The 23,347-nt window shown below is 43.3% G+C and overlaps 1 protein-coding gene across 1 annotated transcript in view; it reads left to right on the forward strand.

The window, feature by feature from the left end:
• PPP4R4 (protein phosphatase 4, regulatory subunit 4) overlaps positions 1–20,074 on the forward strand; it is a 128,676-nt gene extending 108,602 nt beyond the window's left edge. The window contains 11 exon segments of the mRNA XM_015415517.1: positions 2,813–2,918; positions 4,750–4,897; positions 7,616–7,760; positions 9,057–9,098; positions 9,189–9,263; positions 10,789–10,864; positions 12,573–12,653; positions 13,609–13,702; positions 13,840–13,907; positions 16,260–16,410; positions 19,409–20,074. Of these exon segments, the coding sequence (XP_015271003.1) occupies positions 2,813–2,918; positions 4,750–4,897; positions 7,616–7,760; positions 9,057–9,098; positions 9,189–9,263; positions 10,789–10,864; positions 12,573–12,653; positions 13,609–13,702; positions 13,840–13,907; positions 16,260–16,410; positions 19,409–19,433 (1,011 nt within the window). The 3' untranslated portion in view covers positions 19,434–20,074.
• Positions 20,075–23,347: the final 3,273 nt, after the last annotated feature.

Here is a 23,347-nt window from a genome sequence, read left to right on the forward strand (position 1 = left end):
TAGAGCTAACCCAATATATACAATGAACAATGCAACAAACACTGCCTAAAATTTCACAGACGATAACTACAACCCTATTCCCTTTTGGTGTAGTGGTTAAGTGTGCCAGTTTGGTGTAGTGGTTAAGTGTGCAGACTCTAATCTTGGGGAACCGGGTTTGATTCCCCACTCCTCCACTTGCACCTGCTGATGTGACCTTGGGTTAGTCACAAGCTCTGGCACAGCTGTCCTTGAAAAAGGGCAGTTTGTGTCAGAGTTCTCTCAGCCCCACCCACCACACAGGGTGTCTGTTGTGGGGAGGAGAAGGGAAAGGAGTTTGTAAGCCGCTCTGAGACACCTTGGGTAGTGAAGGGCGGGGTATAAATCCAATCTCTTCTTTTTCTTCTGTCCTTGAAAAAGAGCAGTTTGTGTCAGAGTTCTCTCAACCCCACCTACCTCACAGGGTGTTTGTTGTGGGGAGTGGAAGGGAAAGGAGTTTGTAAGCCACTCTGAGACTCCCAAGTGAAGGGCGGGGTATAAATCCAATCTCTTCTTCTCTTCTTCTTCTTTATTAACCCCCCCCCCCTGAATAATTCTGTTTTATACATTTGGTGGAATGATAGAAGCATGACCTCCTGGGGTAGTCTGTTCCACACCGTAGAGCCACACCAGGCCCAGCTTAGCTAGGCTGCAGGGTTTTCTGTTCACCCACTCCCTGCGTGCCTGTTGCCTCAGATCTCAGCATACATACTTGCACAAATAAGAAGTGGAATTCATTCAGAGGGTTTCCTTTCAGGGGCTCCTAGTATGGCTTGTGTTCCTGAACTTTTTTGGGGGGGGGGAACAGATGCTGCGTAAAATATAAATTGGAGTGATCCATGCTGGTGATTAATGGTCCCCAACAGAGGCAGAAGGGAGGCTCACTCAAGGGTCTTGTGATACCTTCTGCATAAGGAGCTGGAACTCTGTGCCCAGGAGTCTGCGAGGGACTGGAGAGGTCATTCCTTCTGCAGGAAGCATTTGGGGGATGGAGTATCTTGGAGATGGTGATGCTGCAGCCCGATAGCTTCTCACAGCCATGCTATAAAATTGCTGGCAGTCATTTTGATGATTCACCATTGCAATTTATCCCACCACAAGCCAGCACAGATCTGCTTAATTTGTTGATTTGCACGTCATAGGTAATATCAACGAATAAAGTATGAATCAGTTTGAAATGCGGGATGAGGGCCATGGAGGCCCTCTAGGCAGTGGGTTGGAGAATGGTAATGAAATGAGGCAATCCTGTTCCCAGACCCCGCCCCCTTCTTGTTTCTTGGCAGAGGCAAATCACTGTATTTGTTCCAGTGGGAGGAAAGAAAAGGGGAAGCTGGCATTAGCAAGAGCTCTCCTTTGCTCCGAAGTTTGAGTTTCAGCTTCCCTCCTTTTGCAGTACAGAGGAGATGGACTGACATAGAGGGAAGGAGAGGATTGGTAGCAGCAGTGGCCTACATTATGAGTTGTTGTGAAGGGGCCGGGACACCCTTCGTTTTGCAGGCAACATGTCTCTTGGTCACAGTCCAGCTTGACTAAAAGATGCAAGCTTGGAGCTGAATGTCTGGCTGTCATGGTGATAACAGCCTGGAACACACAGCGGCTTCATATATTCGCTGAACATGCAGGGAGGGAGGGCAGGCACAAGTGTGCCTGGTCGTCTCGTCTGCAGGGTTTGACTGTGCAAATGAAGTAGCCATGTGTACATCCACTAACTGTGATCAGTGACACTGCTTTCCAAATGTCACTGATCACGAGGAGGGAGGGTCGCAACAGCCACTTCCTCCAAGTGGTCACCCCTGCAGACAACCAGGTGATCACATGGAGGAAGGGGGCGGGGCCAGCTTGCTCATGCCTGCTCTCCCTCCCGGCTTATTCAGTGAATGCATGGAGTTGGGTTTGTATGTGTGTGTAGGGGGGGGGTGCTAAAAGCAGGGAATGAGGGAGTGACATTATTACATCTTGAATTTTTGGTGTCTTATCAAAGGAAATCTATTCACATGTAATAGGGCATAATCATTTCTGCTGAGCAGGTTCTAGGACAGAATACAGAAAACCACAGTACCTAATTAAAGAGGACTTTTTGTTTTCACATGAAACATACTGGAAGAAACTTCCTTCTCCTTCAGAAATTCTGATTCATGATTTATTGGGAAACATATTTGCTTTTTTGCTGCTCAGCAGTTAACCCCGCTTTTAAAAATCAAAGAAACAGGTGGTCTGTTCTCTTGGGCACAGACGTAGTTTAAGCTCCAGTGATTGCCTTGGGGCAGCAAAAACAAATTGCTCTGTTTTAATGTACTCAGAGGTTTGCTCTTTTATCATTGTTTCCATGCAGTAGGAACATGGCATCAGCGGCACCTGTGTCGTTTGCACACCTGCACAGCCTGCTTCAGTCACTTCAGCAGATGGGGCACATCAGCCCGTGCATATTAACACAAATCCCAACCCCTAGTCACCCTTGCCCTTTTTAATTCGTGAAGAAAGTAACAAAGCTGCCCTGACTTCACAGAACTTTCCCCCCACTCCACAATTGTCTCCACATTTGAAATATGAAGGGGTTTCTTTGTTTTGTTTTGGGCCCAGGTTTCATGTGTGTGCGTTTGGTTTATTTCTGGTCAAAGCTGTTCTGGATTCATGCTTCTGAAGTGCAAGTATCAAAGTTTCAGGTGCTTTCTACTTTCCATGATCCATACTGTACTTTTCATTATTTGCACACTCTTCATAAGACCACATGCATCCTTGAATGCTTGTAGAGACTCTCACGGGATTCAATGTATATGTTCTCTTTTTCTCAAAGAACGTCTTGCCCGTGCAAAAAGCAGCTGCTCGAACCCTATGCATTTATTTACGCTACAATCGCAAGTAGGAGCAGAGGCACGAAGTTATTCAGAAGCTGATTGAACGTGAGTATTTTTCTTGATTCTGAGAACTGCAACATATTTAAGAGTGAAAGGAAAAGTGATTGTGGCTGTCTCTAGGCTCGATTTAAAATCTGGTGCTGGTGATCAAGAAGAACTTGGCCGTGTGGCCTTCCATGTGCCCAGCATCTTCTTTGGACTGCTACATGCACAGTGTTAGCGCACCAGAGGCCAATGTGTGAGGCTGGTATTAACGCTGCTGTGCTGCTATTGTATGCATTGTGGCATCGCACATGAAGCAACCCAGCTTAAACCAAGAGAAGTGGGCATCTGAAATCTTGCACAGTATATTCTTGCTCCTGATATTATATTCAAATTGGCCTTTATACATGGGGAGTCTCTACCTGAGTGGTACTGTGAACACTTGGTACTCATACTGTCCCAGGGTCAACCTCTGATTTTTTTTTTAATCAAAGACTGGAGCTTGGGGAAGGGCTTGTCTGAGACCTAAAAAATCTCCTTCCCATCTTAGTAGGCAACGAGCCAATGAATGGACCAACAGTCTTATTCAGTCTAGGTTATAGGTTCTTCAGTATGCTCAGAGCAATCAGAAGATATTATTGGAGCCAAATTCATACCTGGTAAAAATAAGGGGGGTACAGCTTTGAACAGGTACAGCAAAACCCACCAGTGCATCCTTCAACTCTGCAAGTGGGATGTGTGCGTACGTATGTGTGTGTGTGTATTGTGCTACTCTGCAATGTATTCAAGAGAGTAGCTATTCTGCAGAAGATTCATTCTATACTGTGTCACTGGATCTCATATTTTTGCATAGCCGCAGTAGTTTTTAAGAAGTAGAGTATCAGAGGCTTCAGTTTAAAAGTGCTGAATATCAAACTTCCTTAAAATAATGATCAATAATGTAGAGAAGATTTAAATAATGCAATAACAGTTGGCTGGCCTGACTTTCTAATCTGTACTTGTAGGTCTACCCAAAAAGAGTACAGAAAGGATGAGGGGCGTTTGATTAATCTTAGTGTGTACACTTCTAAATTTCCTGGTAAATGGCACGGACTATATGTCAGTTTCCATTCCAGGCATTACCTGTAGTCCTGGGAAGTTGTAATTCTTCAGTGGTCTCCCCAGACCGAGAAAACAAGATGCCCCAGTATAGATACAAAGCTGCCAGTTTCAGAAATTGGAGTCGGCTTAAAGATTGCATCTACTTCACCTTCTCTTCGATGTGAGGTTCATCCTCTTTTCCTTTCAGCCTTTACCATGGCTTACAGTACGATCCTCAGCAAGTTACACTATTCTAAGCCAATTTAATTGACTTAGAAGATTGTAACTTCTGTTTAGGATTGCATTCTTAAATCTTACAAATGCATCAATTCAAACCATAGGTAATGCTAACTATGGCTAGTCTTTAGCCAGATTTAAAATCAGTGTTTGAAATTGGTTTGCAAATTTTCATTAAAATGGAACTTGGGTAGTATGCCTCATGGTTAGTGCTGGTGCAGATGTAAGGCATGCCCATGGTTAACCCTGACACAGTGAGGAACTTCACAGCAGAGAGGACAAGAGGTCAGAGGAGGACCCCAGAGTCCAACACTTATCCATTGCTTGGCAGTGTTAACATCTGCAGTGAGTCACTTGTCTTGATGGGCGTTATGGCTATTTTCTTCCACTTCATTGCAAATGATATAAGGCATTCTTCAGGATCAGTATGACTGTAATGAGCTCACCCTCATTACATTGCCTCTGAGATTATTATTAGTATTTATGGGATAATTACACATGACATTTTTATACATTTCTTCTGAAAAATATACAGATGGTGCTTATGCATTTCTTTTAAACAATATTCTTTCCCCAGAACTGGGCCAAGGGAAAAGCTATTGGAACAGATTGCGGTTTTTAGACACTTGTGAATTCATCATAGAACTCTTTTCCAAATCTTTTTTCTGCGAATACTTCTTTCTTCCGGTGCTTGAACTTACGCATGATCCAGTAGCAAACGTGAGGTACTATACCAACTGGCTAAATAAATAAATAAATAAAATACTCTGCATGGCTTTTTCTTCAAGTTCCTTAAACCTGTTTTAATGTTGTGTAATGTTGTGTAATGCAGGTTCATTGGGAAGCCTCCAGTTTCTCAAGTGTAGCTATTACATCAAACCTCCCATATGTTAGCAGGCTGTATAGTATAAGAATGTGTGTGTCATCTCTGTCCAGAGCCTCCCTTGATTTTGGCTTTGCCCTGGGTTCAGTTTCTTGGCCATACTGCAGTGGATGCCTGAGAGAGCCAGTGTGGTATAGGTGTTCAAATGTTGGACAAGGATTTGGGTAGACCCAGGCAACGTTCCCTCTAAGCTGTGCACTTGAGCGGCCGCTCATTAACACAGGAAGTCCCACTCAGCAGCAATCTGGAGTGCCCATTTCCTATTTTAAGATCACAGCAGTTATATTCTGCTCAGGATGTGAACTGCTTCACTCAGTAGAGGGAAAAAATAGAGGGAACATTGGACCCAGGTTCAAATCCCCAATCTGCCATGAAAGCTCGCTGGATGATCTTGGGCCAGTCACTCTCTCATCCCCATCTACCTTATGGGGTTGTTGTGAGAATAAAATGGGGGAGGGGAGAACAATATGTGCTGTCCTAAACTCCTTGGTGGAAGGAGATTCAGATGGGTAGCCATGTTGGTCTAAAGCAACAGAACAAAATTTGAGTCCAGGGGCACCTTTGAGACCAACAAAGTTTAATCCTGGTCCACCTGTTCCCTGGTGGAAGGGTGTGATAAAAATGTCATGACTAAACTAATGTGACAATCAGATTGAAGTCAGGAACTGGCATATCTGTCTGGTATGTTTTTATCCCTCTGTACCTTCGAAGAGCTTGAGAGAGCATGCTTCATTCTGCCTTTGCCAGTTTATCCTCGCAACAACACTGTAAGGTAGATTACACTGGGACTGATTTCCCACAAGCTGCTGCTCTGCGCTTGTTCCTCCCTTTGCCCTGATCGTACGTGTCAATTTCACACCATGTGCTGCGTGGCCGCATTTTGCTCTGCAGTTTTTTAAGGATTAAGTAGACGTGGGGGAAATCGGGTGAAGCTGTGGAGCAAAATGCGGCCGTGCAGCACATGGTGTGAAATTGACACGTACGATCCGGGCAAAGGGAGGAACGAGCTCAGAGCAGCAGCTTGTGGGAAATCAGCCTGGGAGAGTTCAGCTGACCTAAGGAAGAGTGGGGATTTGAACCTGGGTCTCCTGGTGCCTAGTCTCCTAGATCCTAGCTCAACACTCTGACCTTTACGCCAGACCACGTGCAAAGCCAATGAAGAGGGCAAGTGTTGACCAAGGTGGATTCTCCATGACTTCCATCACATACTCTGTGTTAAAGAAACTGGAAGGCAGTTGGTCAAACGCTTTGTGGAATGGGCAAAACCTCTCATGTAATGGAAAGGTCCACAGTATGTGGGTAAGTTTAGCCCTAGCCCAAAAGTTTCCTTGAGTACACCCTTTTAATCCCCCCCCCAGTAAGTCGATGGCTTCAGTTCACTCTTAGAGGAAGAGACAGTGTTGTTTTTGAAGCTGTGACCAGCTCAGAGAGCATTGCATTTGTGGGCTACGTTTCTCTGGCATTGGTTTGCCTGCTGCCTAAAATTAGCTCTGCTTCTTGTAGCACAGAAACATGGTTTTTGCTGCCTGGTTGAAATCACCACAGGACATTAAAAATGGCTCAGTGTTCTGAGATGATAAAAATGAGGTCCACAGAAGAAGTAGTCCACTTTATCTGGGTGCAGGCCTTATTGTTTTGAAGTCTGCCATATGAATGATTTCTGGATTCAGAAAAACATGTATTAAACTGCATGCTTTTTAAAAAATGGGAACATGATGTTGTCTAGAGGGGAGGGAAACGGTATTGAGAGGACAGGGGTCTGAACGATTTCCAAATGGAACAAAGTAAGGTGGGTTTTCTGCATTCCCTTCCAGATGATGTAACACAGAAGCATTAACAGTGCAACTTCTTGAAATTGAAAGGCAATTAATGTTATGCCAATTTTAAAATAGACATTTTTGCTCACTGTATGCATAAAGAGCCCACACCGTTTATTTCATAGAATTACCCCATTTGTTCAAAAATAAGAACTCCATTAAAGTTTTATCCAGATACAAAAAACAATTAGTGATTAGAGTCAAAAACCAGTAAGCCCTTAATTGATGTGCAGAGGGGCTAGTTATGTTTGTTGTTTATGCTCATACATGCATGCACACGCTCTATGACCACAGGGCAGCGAGCATATCAAGAGTGCCTATTAAGTGGCATTATATCCAATCACTCTTCAGTGTTGAGGCCTCTATTGTCTCCTTGAATGCGTTAGCAATGTTTTCAGGTTTTATTGGCACCTTTGTTGTTTTCAACCTGCCTTTATGTTTACCAATGGATTACTTACAGGGCAGGACAGGAGAAATCTGTTAGTATTCAGTAACAGGGAAGGATTATCTGTTTTGGTCTTCTAACTTGTTTTTATTGTACAGTACCAATCATGATGTTAAAAGAACATAAGAATGGTATGTCCCCTGTCCCCAGAGATCTTAAACTCCCATTCACAGAGTCAAGGCAAAACATTCACTGCTTTTTCAAAAACTTCTCATGATAGATTTCCTTGTGTGCTTTACATCTTTACATTAGATCTTTACATTATTTCTTCCCCCACCCCTCCCGCTTCCTGCAACAGAATGAAGCTTTGCTACTTATTGCCAAAAGTGAAATCTACACTCAAGGTCCCGACTGATAAACATTTGCTACAGCAGCTGGAATTATGTGTCAGAAAACTTCTGTGTGAGGAAAAAGACAAAGATGTCCTGAGCATTGTGAAAAAGGTAGGGGGGGAGGTTCTGTTTCTACTTTTTGTTCTCTCATCACTATTAATTTGAGTAACAGGATTCCTGAGTACTTCTTTTGCTCTTCAGATAAAGAAATCAACCATAAAGATTTCTATAAGTCCAGCAACTAGCACTGTAGGGAATTTTTAGATAGAATTGGGTTTTGGTGAAATTTGGTATTTTGGAGAAAAAGAGGTTTTCACATAGTGGTGACAAAAGTGCATCAACTTGTAAACTGTATCAGAAAAGAGAGTGAAGGTGAATTTTTAAAACTGGTTAATAGGGGAGAAAAGGGGGGAAGACCTAAATGATTTAAAGCAGTAGTGACACAGCCTCAATGACTTCTGATTTAGTGCAAGCCAGAGCTTCTCATAACATCTGAACCAGCAAACTATGGTGTTTGCTTCTCTCCCAATTAGGGTTGTAAATCAACTTCACTGTGTCTTGCAATCCCAGATTTGAATGGAAAGTGCCCGTTGTAGCTTCCCAGCTAAAAGGATGGTTTATGGTAAAGCAGAAATGACTGAATTGCAGTGTGGCAGGGGAGGGGGAAGGGAAGGAGAGAGCATGTGAGCACATTATCTGTGACCTGAGCCTGTGAGATCATTTTAGGGTGCAACCTAGACCATTACATTCTCTGTGCATTCTCTTTGCAATCTTGACCAATTTGGACTCCTGTAAATTAGGGCAGGTATGATTTAAAGAGCTTGCTGATGGAGTCATTAGCCCTGCAAAGACTAAGCTGATATCCATCATAATGGGTCTTGTGTGGACCAAAGTGATCTAAACAGCAAATTGTTAACTAGTGTGATCAGCAAGCAGTCTAAAAGAAGAATTGTTGCCTTATGTGAATATCCACACATGGGGTTAGTGGCCACTTAACAGTGACTCCCCACATGGGTACCTTGGGAGCTGTCCCCAAAACAGTGTTCACAGAGTTACACTAATTGTGTGAACTGGTGCCTCGAACTGGATAGGGGCTATACAGCTGCTGAAATCTGCACGATAATGATGGCCTGAAAATAATTCTGAGCTGGCCAGGTGTTCAGCAAACATGTGTCATCTCTGGCTCTCTCAAACAGCACGTCGGCATGAATGCTGCCCAGGTCAGGCACTGTAAGGGGAACACACACATATTGCTTACTTCCCCCCCCCCCCCCCCCCCAACCCCATCTCTTTTGCTTGAATTGTTGCCTGTTCCTGGACTGTACAGCCTAAACACGTCACCGTCTGATTTATGGCTGGGGAGAATCTGCCCTTGGCAGGGGTAGAGTGTGGTATACATTTTTACAGATGGTGCTAGAACTGGACAGAATTGAATCGTCTCTGGATGCTGTAAGTATCTATTTCTATGATTCTGGAAAACAGCAAACTGCAACCATTGGCATGCTTTCTAACTGTTTGTTTGATTAACTTTTTAAACAGTTCCAGAAGAGATATTACGAAAATGATCTTTTGGACCAGCAAAAGGAAAGAGAGGAGCATCTTCTCTTGGAAATGGTATATTTATTAAGATATATGCTTCCTGCATATTACAGAGATTGCTCAGTGCATCCAGAAAAAAGACGTGATTAATTTTCCCTCAAAGAAGGGTTAAAAACTATAAATCTGAAATGCTTCTCAGACATATTACTTAGGACTTAACGGACTAGTATCTATGTGTTTCCCAGTCTTGCAAGCTGTAGTTTGAAAGATTAGTAACAAGGCTCATGCGCAGCATCATTGCAATACATCTGTACTAGCAAATTATGGTTGTTCTTGCCTTCCAAACAGTACTGGAAACCACAGTTTGAAATCAGTTTCCAATCTGGTTTGTAAAGGAAACGCAAAACATAGTTTGCTGATTCGGATGCAGTGATGCAATGACAACCTATGATTTGCTTAAACCAAACGGTAACAAATTGACTCGGGTATGGAAAAGGAAGCGGGAGGGATGGGAGGTGTGGAAAAGGATGTGAACAAGCACAAGGCTCATTCCTCATCCTCCCACCTGTGGCTCAGAGAATTTGAACCACCCTAATTCTGAGCCAACTTTGTAGCACTGAGGAAGGGAAAGCGTTTCTAAAGTAGCAAAGCCAGAACTGAAGGGAGCTTTATGTGCGGGATAGAGGATATGGCAGCTGCATTCTTGTCTGTGTAAAGACATCTGAAAATTACATGCAGGAGAGAATAGTGTGTTGGTACTGCCACCCAGGGTTTGATATCTTTTGTAATAATATTTACTGCTTGATCAATGTTCAGAGCACTTCACCTGCATGCAACAGCCATGAAATGGAGAGACTTACTACTATTTCCAAGTTGGAACTGTGGGATATAATGGACTGGATCCAGACTAGACGTTTCCCTGGAGGCAAGGCTTTTCCCTAGGGAGTATAATCTTCCTGCCCCAGGAACCCCTCGGGAATGGAATTTCAGGAGGCATTTCGGGTCACCTCGGGGTGGAGATCGTGCTCCTTGGGTGGAAATCTTTGCCTCCCCAGATATGTCTAGTCTAGATCCAAGCCATATTCTTGCCTCAAAAGCCATCCATGGCTGCAGCAACATTTTGTTGAGAGCATTCCTGATTCACCCTTGTAACTGTTCCAAACTTTCCATCATATCTGTCTGGGTCGAGGTTTTAACCTGAAGTTTAGTTGAATGGGTTAGCTGGAAGCAGTATCCACTAGCCAGAGGTATAGCACCTGAATGGGGAGAACCATTGTTAAGTGGCATGCCCATAGCGTAACAGAGGGAAAGCTGGAAAGGCGGTGCTTTTAAAAAAGAGCTCTGTATGGCATTACTGTGTGGTATTATCTGTCCTTTTTTAAAAAAAAAAATGAGGGGGAGGTATGCTTTCTGGTGTAGCTCTAGTGCTCTTTCGGCAATCCTCTTTTTAATCACAGATGACATAGTAGTGTTCCAAGGTTCATCTTTCTCTCTTTTGATGCTGATGGGGTTGGAAGCATATTTATCTGCAGGTTGCTGGCAACCACCTTTAGATGTCAGGTTTCCATTACCTCTGTTGTTAAAATTGTTTCCACAACAGGAACAATTAGAAAAAGAGAAACAGCAAAATGAGGGCAGGTCTACCAGTATGAACGATAAAATATATGAAAAGAAGCGTAAGTGGTGTTTTTGCTTTCTTTTACGAAAAGTTTAATTTCTTTTTACGGAGGGCGGATGAAGCAGAGCTGTTAAGGGCTATTTCTGAATTGTTCTCTCAGTGCTGTTCTGTGAGAAAATACTAGCGATGGTGGCATTGGCTAATGAGAACTTCTGCTATTGATTTACTGTGAGAAGTACATTTCACTGCACTGTACAGCACAGTCCTGTGAAATGCTCTTGCTTGTGCCACTAGTTTATGTGTTTTGAAGTGGAGTTGGCTCCTTGGCAAAGAGGACAGACCCAGTTCTGAAAACTCATTTCAGACATCATATCCAACAGTATTGTGTAAGAATTTCTATTTATTTATTTATTAATTTATTAAAACCATGTACAATCCTGCCTTTGCTCATAGAATCACATAGGAAGTTTCAGCTGGGTAGCTTATAAACAAATACTTTTGCTTGCCTGACTCGTAAACTTTTAGAAAGTAAATTGCTGTGCAGTTCCAGCTAATATTGAATGTATAATTGTCACGTTATTTATTTGTCCATGTGTTTGCCCATCAGTTACTAGAATCGTAGAATCTGGTGTAGCTCTAGTGCTCTTTCAGCAATCCTCTTTTTAATCACAGGTGTTCATCATTCTCTCTTTGGATGCTGATGGGGTTGGAAGCATATTTACCTACGGGTTGCTCCCAACCACATTTAGTTCAGGGTGGTTCAAGGTGGATTTTCATTTCTAGACATAGGGAAGCTGACATCTTATAGGGCCACACTCTGAGTGGTTCACTGTATCCACAGCCAGTAGTGAGTGCCCTTGCCTTCCACAACCACAGTGTCCAACAGCCCATGGTTTGCAAGTTGGAACTCAACTCCAAACACTCCATCATTCTCTGTTCAGTGTGACCCCTCTCCCTTCCTCTTCACTTCCTGGCATGGACCTTTTCTTTGTCTTATACATGGACTCATGCAAATCGTTGTTAATGCAAGCCGTGGTGCTCTTGCGTTCACTAGGGAGAGAAACCATTTTGAAATGGGTTTGAGAACCATGGTTTGCCTTAACCATGATTTGCCTCGGTGTGCATGTAGCACAAAAGCAGGGTTAACAACAGGAGGTGGGTGGAGAATCCCCCCAGATGGAGGAAGGAACATGTGTTCATCAGGATGGTTTCTGATTTGCAGGCCATGATCTACCAGGAGCCCTTGTTATTTATTCATTGGGCCAATGTCTTGTGCTGTCCTCTCCCAACAACCAATCTGGTTCAGCTGCAGACTCAAAAGTGCACCTTGTGCCCCATTCAGTGAGCTTCAAACACAAACTTAAAACTGAGACACTAACAGTCCAATCCTAAGCAGAGGCACACTCTTCTATATCCACTGAAGTCAGTGTGGTTAAAGGGTTTTAACTCTATTTAGGATTGCACTGTTAACAGTTTCTGTACTCTCACAGATAACCGCACACCTAAAGCACTCATTGCAAATGCTGAGCCTCTCTTCTTCAGTCTCCCTGGCTTTTGCCATGGTTGAAAGCCCAACAGAGATTCTTCAATGATGTGTCAGCTTTTATTCTACGGTTATTTATCAGCCTATCTGACCTATTTTAGGGTGTGAGGGTTGTCATGTAGAACTTAAAAATATTAGTACTGTCTCTGACTACCATAGAATATTGTGCAGTGCTTTATTTCTTCAGTTAAAACTGAGTTGCTTAAAATATCCTTTGTTTTAGGTAGAGACAGTAAAACATCATCAACTTTGACCAAGAGCATACCAATGTCTGTTTCTGGAAATCCTTCAGGTTCTTCAACAAGTAAGAAACAAATCTCTTCCACATATATTTTCCACAGTGCAGTGAATGTAAGAAAACACAGGTAGGAAAGCATCATAGTTTTCTTGTGTTTATGGACCATCATATGGTACCTGTAAAATTGTCTTATACTGAAGCAGACTTTTGGGCTCAGTATTGTCTACTCTAACTGGCAGCAGCTCTCCAGAGTCTCAGGGAGAGAAAGAGCTTCCCCAGTACCTGCTGCCTGTGATCCTTTCAAGTGAGAATGCCAGAGATTGAACCTCCAACATTCTATATGGAGGCCGTGCCTCCCAGGCTACCCACTCTTCTCCCCTCTCACAGTATGGAACACCTGAACATCAATAGGACACCCCTGTATATCCCGGCTCCTTTGTGTCACATTGCCGGACTAGCTCTTCTTGCAAGCATTGCTGCCATATATCTTTTCCCGACCCATTGGGTAGTTGGGAATTGTGGTCCCCTATCTGCAATCATGACCGGTGCCATCTACTTGATCATCAGCCAGCAGGTCAAATGCTAAATTTCAAGCAACCTGCCCTGCTGATTCAGCTTCTGTATTTCCTCTCCCAGCTGATTGCTCAGGCGTTCTGCCCATGTGTCTGGTACAGGTTGTTCTACTTGAAATCCACCTGACTCATACTAGGCTTTGGAAATCTTGGTAACCCATGCTTCTTATATCCAAGAGAGGCAGATTACAACATTTGCCAAGAATCCCGTTCTTTTCTTCTTGGACCTCTGAGGTCACTGATGAGAGTAAATTGCCAGAAGTTCCCAGCATTCTTCCTGAACTCCACTGCAGTGGTTCCTTTCGATGCGGCTTGTAAACTGTAGACGTCATCATTACAGAGTTTTAGGCTATATGATGTTCTGAGAAGAAGACACAAGGGTAGTGATACTGCCATAATAAAAGAAGTACATTGTTGCAAATAATATATTTCTTTTTTTTCCCATTTAGGCAAAGAAGTAAAGAAGTCCAAGCTAGTTCGAAGTCAGTCTTTCAGTAGTCAAGCCTTGCACTCGAAATATGGCAGCATAGACAAATGTTCCAGGTGTGTAACATTTAGTTCAGCCAGGTTCTGTGAAAGAGGTGGGAGTCCCGTAGAGCTATTGTGGTTGCTCCACATTGAAACTTGAATGTACTTGTCTAATATACAGTAACATATTTACATGTTTGTTTGTTTTTTAGCAAAAGTTCTTCGTTGGGATATTCTTCTGTGCCAGGAGTAGGAAAAAGTTCTTTGTTCTCGTTTACAGGTATGTAGGATGGTTGTTTTTTAAAATAATTTTTTTACAGTCCTTTTTTAATTTATTTACTTCATTTATGTCCCATCTTTCTCCCCAGGGGAGACCCATTCTCTCCTTCTCTGTTTTATTTTTGTCTGGGAAAATTATCTTACGGAGCTTTTCCAAATGGTTTGAGACCTACTCCATCACAGCCTGCAGTGAAAATGGGAGGAGCCTCCAGTAGCCCACTCTGTCCAATCTGCATTGCATTTGGCAGACAAAATGCCTTGCGCTTGTCTGAAACTGGATGCCACATTGGTGAGAGATGGGAATCGGGTTTCCATTCAGGGTTCTATTTGTCCAGTTGTACTGGGCATCTTTCAGCTTGTTCAAAGCCAGGGCTCTTTTTGGGCAGGAACACACAGGAACGGAGTTCTGACTGGCTCCCAAGTTGGCCACACCCAGCAGGAACTCATTAGCATAATAGGCCACACCCAACAGCAGAAATCCATTAGGATTGGCTTCATTAGGGGTGTGTGGCCTAACATGCAAAGGAGTTCCTGCTACAAAAAAACCCCCTGGGTTTTGACAACAAACAAGGTAAACAGAATAACAAGCAAAAGGTGGGTTTGGCTGGATAACCATACTTCTGGTAACATGGGGGTGTGTCCTAATGTGCTAATGAGCTGTGCTGACAGGGGTGTGGCCTAATAGGCTAATGAGTTTCAGGTGTTGGGTGTGGCCTATTATGCTAATGAGTTCCTGCTGGGCTTTTTCTACAAAAAGAGCCCTGTAAGCAAATTTGCAGACCAGGTGTTTGGAGGAACAAGGCTTACCGTTTGCCTACTCAACACTTGGTCATTGTGACTTGTTAGAGCTGTTTGAATGGAACTGAAACGATGGTCTGGGAGAGGTTAGAAATGACTGTCTAAGGGAGGATAGAGTCCTCACCATGTTAAGGAAGCAACACTGAGGTCATTCTTGAAGAAACTCTCCCTCGATCTTTACAAATATTTATAACTTTTTTCTGATCACCAATCTTGGGCAAGGCTCTTGAATGTGTGGGAGCGACATAGGAGGAATTTGACCATCCTGATCCCCTTAATTCTGCTTTCTTGCCTGGTTTTGGAATGGAGACTGTCTTGGTCATCCCAGTGAACAGTCTATGCTTGAGAGAGGGACAGGATGTGAATCCTTGTTTGTTCTTCGGCATCTCACAGTGACTTCCAATAAAGGTCTGTGTATGTGTATGTGATTTCCAGTGACATTAATCATGGATTGCGCTATCCTTCTGGATCCCATAACTGATTTGGACTTGGTGGCTGCATTTTGCAGTAGCTATGTTCTTTTCTGGAGCTAGGTCTCCGATGGTGGTGCTGGAGGGAAGCTGCTGCTCTGCTCCATGGTCTTTAGGTTGGAAAGTGGTGTAGGCTTCTGTCACGTCTCGTATTGTGTTTAGCATATACATGCAACCATTGGTGGAGTGTCATTTGAAGATTTGGACATTGATTTCCCCAGTTATGCACTTGACACCCAGCTCTGTCTTTCGTTTGCAGCTAATTGTGGGCGGCAGTGGAAACCTTGATCCAGTGCCTGAAATTAGTGGTGGACTCGATAGGGTTGAACAAACTGAAGCTTAATCAAGACAAGGCATAGGTGCTCTTGTTTGAAGACATGTAGATCTAAGGGTGGACTAGACTATTGCAGTGTGCTCTAAATGGGCTACCTTTGAAGAGAGGTCAGAAACTGTAACAGCTCCAAAATATGACTGCTAAATTTCTGATGGGGCAAGTCACTAGCATGTTTCTTCTATTGCTTTTCACCTGTGCTTGCTGGCAGTTAGTTTCTGGGCTATGTTCAAAGTGCCAGTGCTCATCTTTAAAGCCCTGAATGGTCTGAGACTAGTGTCCCTTATCACCTCCTTCAATATACACCAGCCTGCCCACTGAGGTCATCTTCAGAGGTCCTTCTCTGTGTGCTCCCGTCATCAGAAATCGAACTGGCATGATTTTGGCTGATAATTGTGTGACTTATTAGTGGTTCCTCAACTAATTGATTTTATTCTGCTGACTGGTTGTAAGTTACCTTCCTGAAGTTATGCTTCCTTTTGCTTTACTATTTTTTACCGTGTTAAGCTGCCATGGGGATACTGTACAGGGTGGACGAGTGGGGCAGAAATATTAAACAAATCATTTGTATGGGGTACCCACTAGGCCCAAAGACTTTGAGGGTCCATTGTCCTCAGTTCTGCAGTACATAAATAAGCACCCATGCATTGTGGTGTGATATCAGCCAATATGCAGAGCTACCAGAACCTCCGCTTCCGTGGAAATATTTAATTATTGTGGATTATTTGCCTAATTTCTGTTCCTTGCCTTTCAGATGATACTTTCCGTACTCGATCCAGCAATTCCAGTGGGACTGCTGCCTTTTCCTCTACTTCCACTCTACCATCTTCCTCTCGTAGTTCAAGCAACTCAGTTGATCAAAAGAACAATGGGAGTAAAGAAAGCCATTCGCGGAAGGTTAGCTTGTAAGTGATCATCTAAAGATAGGGCAGAATTTACGCATAACCCTATGTAGTTTATAAGCTACAAGGCTGATTTTGTATTCTCAGATTTCTGGTTTGTTTGCTTCTATTATAAAAGATGAACAAAGGAAATCTTTCATGTGTAGGCATCTGTAGTTACAATAATTCACCCACATATTTACATAAACATACGCACACAGATGATGTACAATGAATTTATTGACTGGGCCTTGAAGTTCCATGGAAAGTAGAAAAAAATCTACTACCCCCTTCCTGCACGCACGCACTATAAGACAAACCTTTCCCGCTTCATGAACCGTTTTCGGTTCAAGAGGTTCGTGGAACTTCCTTCCCTCTTTTCTGCTGGTGGTGGCTCCCGAGGGGGGAGAGATTTTGCAAAAGCCATTTAAAAGGAATGTTTCCTTTAAATGGTTTTTGCAAGTGGGTGCTGTGGGTGAGTGAACTCACCACTTGGACTTCACTTGGCCATGGCGCCTGCTTACAAAAGCCATTTAAAGGGGATGTTCCCTTTAAATGGCTTTAAAAAGCCATTTCAACTATCCTTTTTGCTGAAATTGCTTCCAACTGGGAAGGCATTTAAATGCTTTCACAGATGACTCACTGAGTCATGCTGTGGTGGTAGCACAGCTTGTAAAAACCATTTAAAGGGATCCCTTTAAATGGTTTTTACATGTGGCTTGGAGAAGGCATTTAAAGAGACCACTGTCTCTTTAAATGCCTTCTGTAAGCCCCACTGCTGGCACCAGCATGTCTGCTGGCACCTTGTTGGTTTATGGGAGGTTCACTGGGGACTCGTAAATGTGGGATGGCACAAACTGAGGTTTGCGAACCATGAACTGGGCCTGGTTCATGACAGACTTCAGTTCCTAATTCAGTTTGTGCCCATCCCTACTTATTACAGCCTCTGTCTCATCTAGTTTTTTTTTTTAAATACAGGTTTCATAAATACATATGTACCTATACGGGCTTGGATAATATGAATTATTTCTGTTCATGCCAGATAGGGTCTGCTGCAACTCATGCTTTCTCTTCCATTAAAGTTCCCATTTTTACTTGAGAGCATTGGTTTTCAATAGGCCCTTGCACAAATGGAAATTTTAGTGGAAGGCGGACACATGCACTGCAGCAGAGACTATCTAGGGCACATGAAACTTGTTCATAGCATCCAAGGCATGAGCTCCACCTAGGTACTGTAGTTATATAATTGGGATTGCCTGTAGAATCCTTCGCAACCCATCAACAACTACAGTTTTCAGCTGCATTTCTCAAGCATCCTTGAGAAAAGCCAATAGAGGTTCATGGGGCAGCTATAACTTCTGTGTACGCATGTGTGATTGCACTGCTGTGTGCCACCCTCACTGTGCGCCAGTTTCCATCTGAAAATCTGAGTAATGCCGCACACATTGGCACCCTAGTGTGGGTTTCAATGCTGCTGAGCTAGCAGTGATGGGAATCCCTGGATATCTGAAGCAGCCTTCAGCTACAGAAAGCCCATAGATTTGATTTGCAGCACATTAAAGAACGTGGAAGAATTTTGTCCATTAAGTGCCCCAACCCACAGAAGTCCCCCCCCACATGAGAGATTTCAAAGAAAAAGCTTGTACAAATCCGTTGCTAGCAAATAGACACTGTAAAAATGAGTCATCCTTGAAGAAACAGGAGACGTGAATCATAAACATTAGGAATAACAAAAGAATCTGTTCTGCTACTATTATGCTGTTTTATGCTGGGCTTGTTTTTATTATCCTCTGCGTGTCTGCTCATTGTGAGGTGCTTTAGAAATATTCTCTTAACATAATAGCTTATGCTTAGCCTCCTACATTGCAGCAGATTTAAAGATATGCATGGAGAGGAATCAGGTGTCTTTACTCTTATATGATGAATCATTGCAATGTGGTTCACAGCATGTGCGTAATAATTTACTACATTGAGCACACAGATGATGAAGCTACTTGGCAACCAGGTAATCAATTCAAGTAATTTAGCATCTGTTTCCAAAAAGATCAGGTCATTAATCAATAGGGTTACTTTTCAGGTTTCCTGTGACATGCTTGTTTTTGGCCTTTTTTTTTTTTTAAGAGAGTCGCCCCCGACTCTGTCAATCACATGATCTCCAAAGTGGCTTTCAAGAGATTCAGGCCATACAAGGAGCATGGCTTCAGATAGAAGGTGGCTCCTAGCTTGTCTCTCAGTGGGAGAGCAGCTAACAGAGGCACTGGGGGCACAAGATCTTAAAGGCCCTCCCCCAGCTCTCCACTGTTCCTGCTGCTGTTGCTGCTGCCTTTATAGGCATGCCAGGAATTGGGCAGTCTTGAATTTGTAGCCTCGCTATGGCTCTCAAGGCCGAAGCGAACGTCCCATTTGGCTTGCCTTCTGACATTGTCTTCCTTACATTAACAGAAGAAGGAGCTGGCCCAGAACCAGGCATAGGGTGTCCCCACTTTTGGTCTTACATTTCAGGAGGATCCAGAACTGCAACTGGAATGGTCCCACCGTTAGGACAGAGAAATATCCTAACTTGTACCTAGAGCTCCCGTGTATGTGGGTTTTTCCATTCATTCCAAGGGATGCGGTAGTTGCCTGAATGCACCAATCCAGGGCATAGAAATGGATGAGCAAGTTCTTATATACAAGGGAGAATGGCAGGTGCTTTGCAGAGTTCACGGGAAATTTCTAGACTTGGAGCAAAAGATGGCCAGTGTGAAGGTGGTGTGGTGCAAGCATGGAAAGAAGCTGGTTCTGGGCTTTGTGGTAAAAGATTTTCAAATTCTATTCCTGTGTTATTGGGGCCATATTTTGGATTACTTAGAACAGATGTTTTTAGGATCACTGAGCCATATGAGAAACTCTAAAATTGGTAATTGAATTGTGTCAGTCCTTTTGCATGGTATATCCAAGAGCCCTGACAGTTCGCCATTCTGTGTAATTCTACTCCCCCCCCCCCAGACAGCCTGTGATTTGTGTATCTGTTTGCCTCCAGGAAAAACAGAAAATCAAATTCCTAGAGTTGGTGATAGAAAGGGCACAAACCAAAGACGGCTGGAGGCAACGTGGATGAAAGATCAGCAGAAGCTGGAGTAGAGCCTTGACCTTAAGGAGTGGAGAAGAGAGACGTACCTGCATCTTGCATTGTTAACATCCTCCGTCAGTTAAATAAATTCCTATGTTGTAAAATATCTTCATAGAAATAATGTAATATGTGCAGAATTCCAATGTTGTAAGTGAAGTGTTTAATTCAATGTTACTTTAGCAATGTGCTTAAAAACTGCTGCAGCTAAAGAGACAGGGTTTTTCCCCCCTTCCTCTCAATTATGCCTTTTATAGTTCAGGTTCTTTTGATTTGGAATACAAGTGCCCTCTACTTTTAAAATATACCTATTTATGAGCTTAAGAACTCCTAACATGTCTTCGCTATGGCAATAGGGCACTATAGGTGAATCAGCTCTGCATATATGATGAATAGAACAAGTTATGTTTTTCCTTGCTCAGAAAAGTTGTTGAACATCAGATTGACTCTGATGTGGAACCTGAACACACGGACAAAGAGGTATTCAGAAGTGGTCTGAGATACAGTTACTCTATGATTTTGAACAAGATTGCTTGTCGAGTATACAACTGGCTGACAGGTTTTCCTTTTACCTTTTAATAAGAACAAATACCTCCAGTTAGCATACAAAATAATTTCTTGGGTTTCATATCGCAATTTCATTGTAAAAATACTTTGTTTTAACTTCTAGTATTTCAGGTTGTAGTTTTCTCTTTATCCAACACTTTAGAAAATGATGAATCCAGTTTTTAATTAGTTGTTCTTTCAAGCTATCATGCTTTTTAGCGACATAAACAGCATTTTGTTTGTATTCATGCTCACATTTCTATCAGAATTTGCCTGCAGATAACATGCAGTTCTATTTAAGAAGTTCTATTTATGCCAATACTTGAGAGACTGTATGAAGCTATTGTCAGCTTCTCTATTTCACAAATGCAATCAGCAAAACTATATTGATATCAAAAATCTGTTTTTTAAAATATATTGGTGTATGATAAAGATAATCTACTTTGTGAATGAAAATGTGTGTGGTTACTTTTTACAATGTGAAATAATAACTGCTTTGCGCACAATAAAACACAGGATATTAAAGTACTTGCATGTTTTGAGGGGGTAGGAAAGTCTAATTTTTGCAAGTTTTGTTTTAGACTAAGGGATAATGGGCAAGCCAATACTAGGTCGTCCAGGTTTAACCATTAGTGTTATGTAATCATGATCCTCTGCCCAAAAAGCAGCAGATCCAATAGCAGCTGTATTATCAGAAGCTAATGTAGCATCACTGATGGGCACTCACCTGGAAATGCTACCTGCCATTTTCAGAGTTGCTCCCACATTTCCCCTGGCTGTAAGGCAGTGGTCAGTATGAACTGATGGTGACCATCCCATTTTCTACCCATTTCCACCTCCAGTGTCCACAGATTTGACAAGCACATTCACAGTCGGTGTGACCCTCAGGAAGAGGTCTCATAGGCCGCAGTGGCTTCCACCCGAGGTTAACATTGTTTTCTGGGGGCCAGTTGAGAAACATAATTTTAGATGGAAAGGGAGATGCTCCAAAAATAGAATTCAGACATCTTCCTATACAGACAATATTGGGACCTCTGTACTCCCACCCCCAACACCAAATTGGCAGATTGGGATACTAATTGCTGTCAACAAGCACAAAAAAACAGGGTAGGGTAAAATGTTTGTTTAAATTATTTACAGCCTGCCTTCCAACCCAAGGTGGCTTATAGTCTGTTAGCAACAAATGATACTAAACTGAGCCAACTGTGAAGACAGAAAAAGCCACAGCAAAGGTGGATTAATTTAATGATTTCTTAAAGACCCAATAAATACTTTAACCTAGTGCCCCCATATCACTTAAGTAGTTTGCCAGGCAGGAAGGTGTCCCATAAATAAGGGGACACCACAGAGTAGACCCTGTCCCATTGGGAGCTATTTGCTTAACCTTAAAAAGCAGCCTACAAAGATCTTAACAAAAGTTTATTAACGCATATGAGTTTTCTTCATGTAAATTTTCATAGCCGACATTCATGTTGGAAAACTGAGTTTCATTAAAAGTTGGAATAGCACAGCTCAGGACAGACACAACACTATGTAAAGCTGTAAGGCACAGGATTAACCTATGTGAAGTCCTGGGTTTGATTCTTGCCTATATGTGAATTTAGGCAGATAAAGAGAGGGAGGGCAGGAAGGGATGAACCAGCGCTCGGCTTTTATGGCCCTTTCTTCCACGCCCAGGGTTAATGCTGATTGCCACTTTGGGGTCAGGAAGGAATTTTCCTCCAGGCCAGATTGGTCAGGGATCCTGCAGATTTTTTGCCTTTCTATGGGCATAGAACAGGGGGTCACTGGGGGAATGGGAGGTGGTGTTGAATTTCCTGTGTTGTCCAATGGGTTGGACTAGATGAACCTGAAGTCCCTTCTCTGTATTTTCCCAGAGAAAAGGGTTGAGAAGACATATTCTGAAATCTCCCTTTCAGTAGGGTGATTTCAGGCGTATGTCGCTTGTCAGGTGCTCCCCCTTCTTTGATTGTTGGGTCTGTTATAACATGGACAGTAATTTGGGGGGCAGAACCACCTCTCATTTAACCCGGCTAGTGCTCCAGCAGCAGGCAAGGCCCCTGGACCCTCAACCATTAAGAGTCTCTGTCGCAGGCAGCGGCTAGAAAGGTTCTCTAATGGCTGCTGCCGTGGGTCTCCTCAGGAGGGCCCAGAGCACCCACCCCCTACCCCTTTATGCACTCTTTTCCAAAATGTTTCCTCTTATAAGTGACCGGATGAGGCGTGAGGACCCAGGCAGAGTAACAAACAACTTTTATTAAAGAGATTTAACAACAACTATAATCCAGTAACACATAGGAAAAATGAACACAGTAGGGGTAGGTAAGCCAGCAAAATAAGAAGCACCTCTGACTATACTGTCCTGGCCTTCTCTAGGTACTTGGTCTCAGACTAATTCACCCCTTTTGGATGAGGGATCCTTCCTGCTGCTGCAGCCTCACCAGCTCTGCAGGAGGCTGAAGTTGGTTCCTTATTACCAGTTCCTTAGTCATTCCTTATTCGCATCTTATTCATGAATTCATCCAAAGACACTGAGGAGAGTTTGAAAGCTCTGAACCCCAAAATAAGGTCTGGACCACTACATATCATATACCCCCAGGTTCACAGGACGGACTCTCCCCGACAAGAGGATATATCCTGTTTGCTGGTCCAAAGCAAGGTTTCTGTGCCAGCTGCTCCAAAGTGGGGGTGCTCCAGGACAATCACATGGGCAGGACAAGACACTGGGGACAGGCTGCACCCACAAAACAATCAGTGGACTCTCCGGGGACATAGGCTGTGTCCTTGTCCAAAGTGCGGATCTTGTGCCAGCTGCTCCAAAGTGCAGTGGCCCGAGGGCACACACACAGGAAGACACTGAGGACAGGCTGCACCCCAAAACAATCTTCGGACCACCCCAAATGACACAACCCCACGCTCTGGAGACTGTCCCCTGCAAGATGACATACAGTGATGCCCAGTCCAAACATTGGTTCTGGCACCACAAGCTTCTATTCGGAGTGCCTCCCAGAGGCTTCTATTTCAAAGGGGATTTGAATAAGGAAGTGCCCTCTGCACCCAACATAAGGTTTGCGCCCCCACACTTCATACACCCCCATGTTCAGCAGATTCTCTCCTTCGAGGGGACATATGCCGTGTCCTGGTTCAGGTCCAAAGCACGGTTCTTGTGCCAGCTGATCCAAAGTGCGGCGCCACCAGGACAATCGCATAGGCAGAAACTGGGGCTAGGCTGCACCCCAAAATCTTTTGACTCAATCTTTGGACCACCCCAAATGACACATTACCATGCTCTGGAGAGCTTGATTG

The sequence above is a fragment of the Gekko japonicus genome, unplaced genomic scaffold (genome assembly GCF_001447785.1).
Source record: "Gekko japonicus isolate JY-2015 unplaced genomic scaffold, Gekko_japonicus_V1.1 scaffold1684, whole genome shotgun sequence".
In the NCBI taxonomy this organism is placed as follows: domain Eukaryota; kingdom Metazoa; phylum Chordata; class Lepidosauria; order Squamata; family Gekkonidae; genus Gekko; species Gekko japonicus.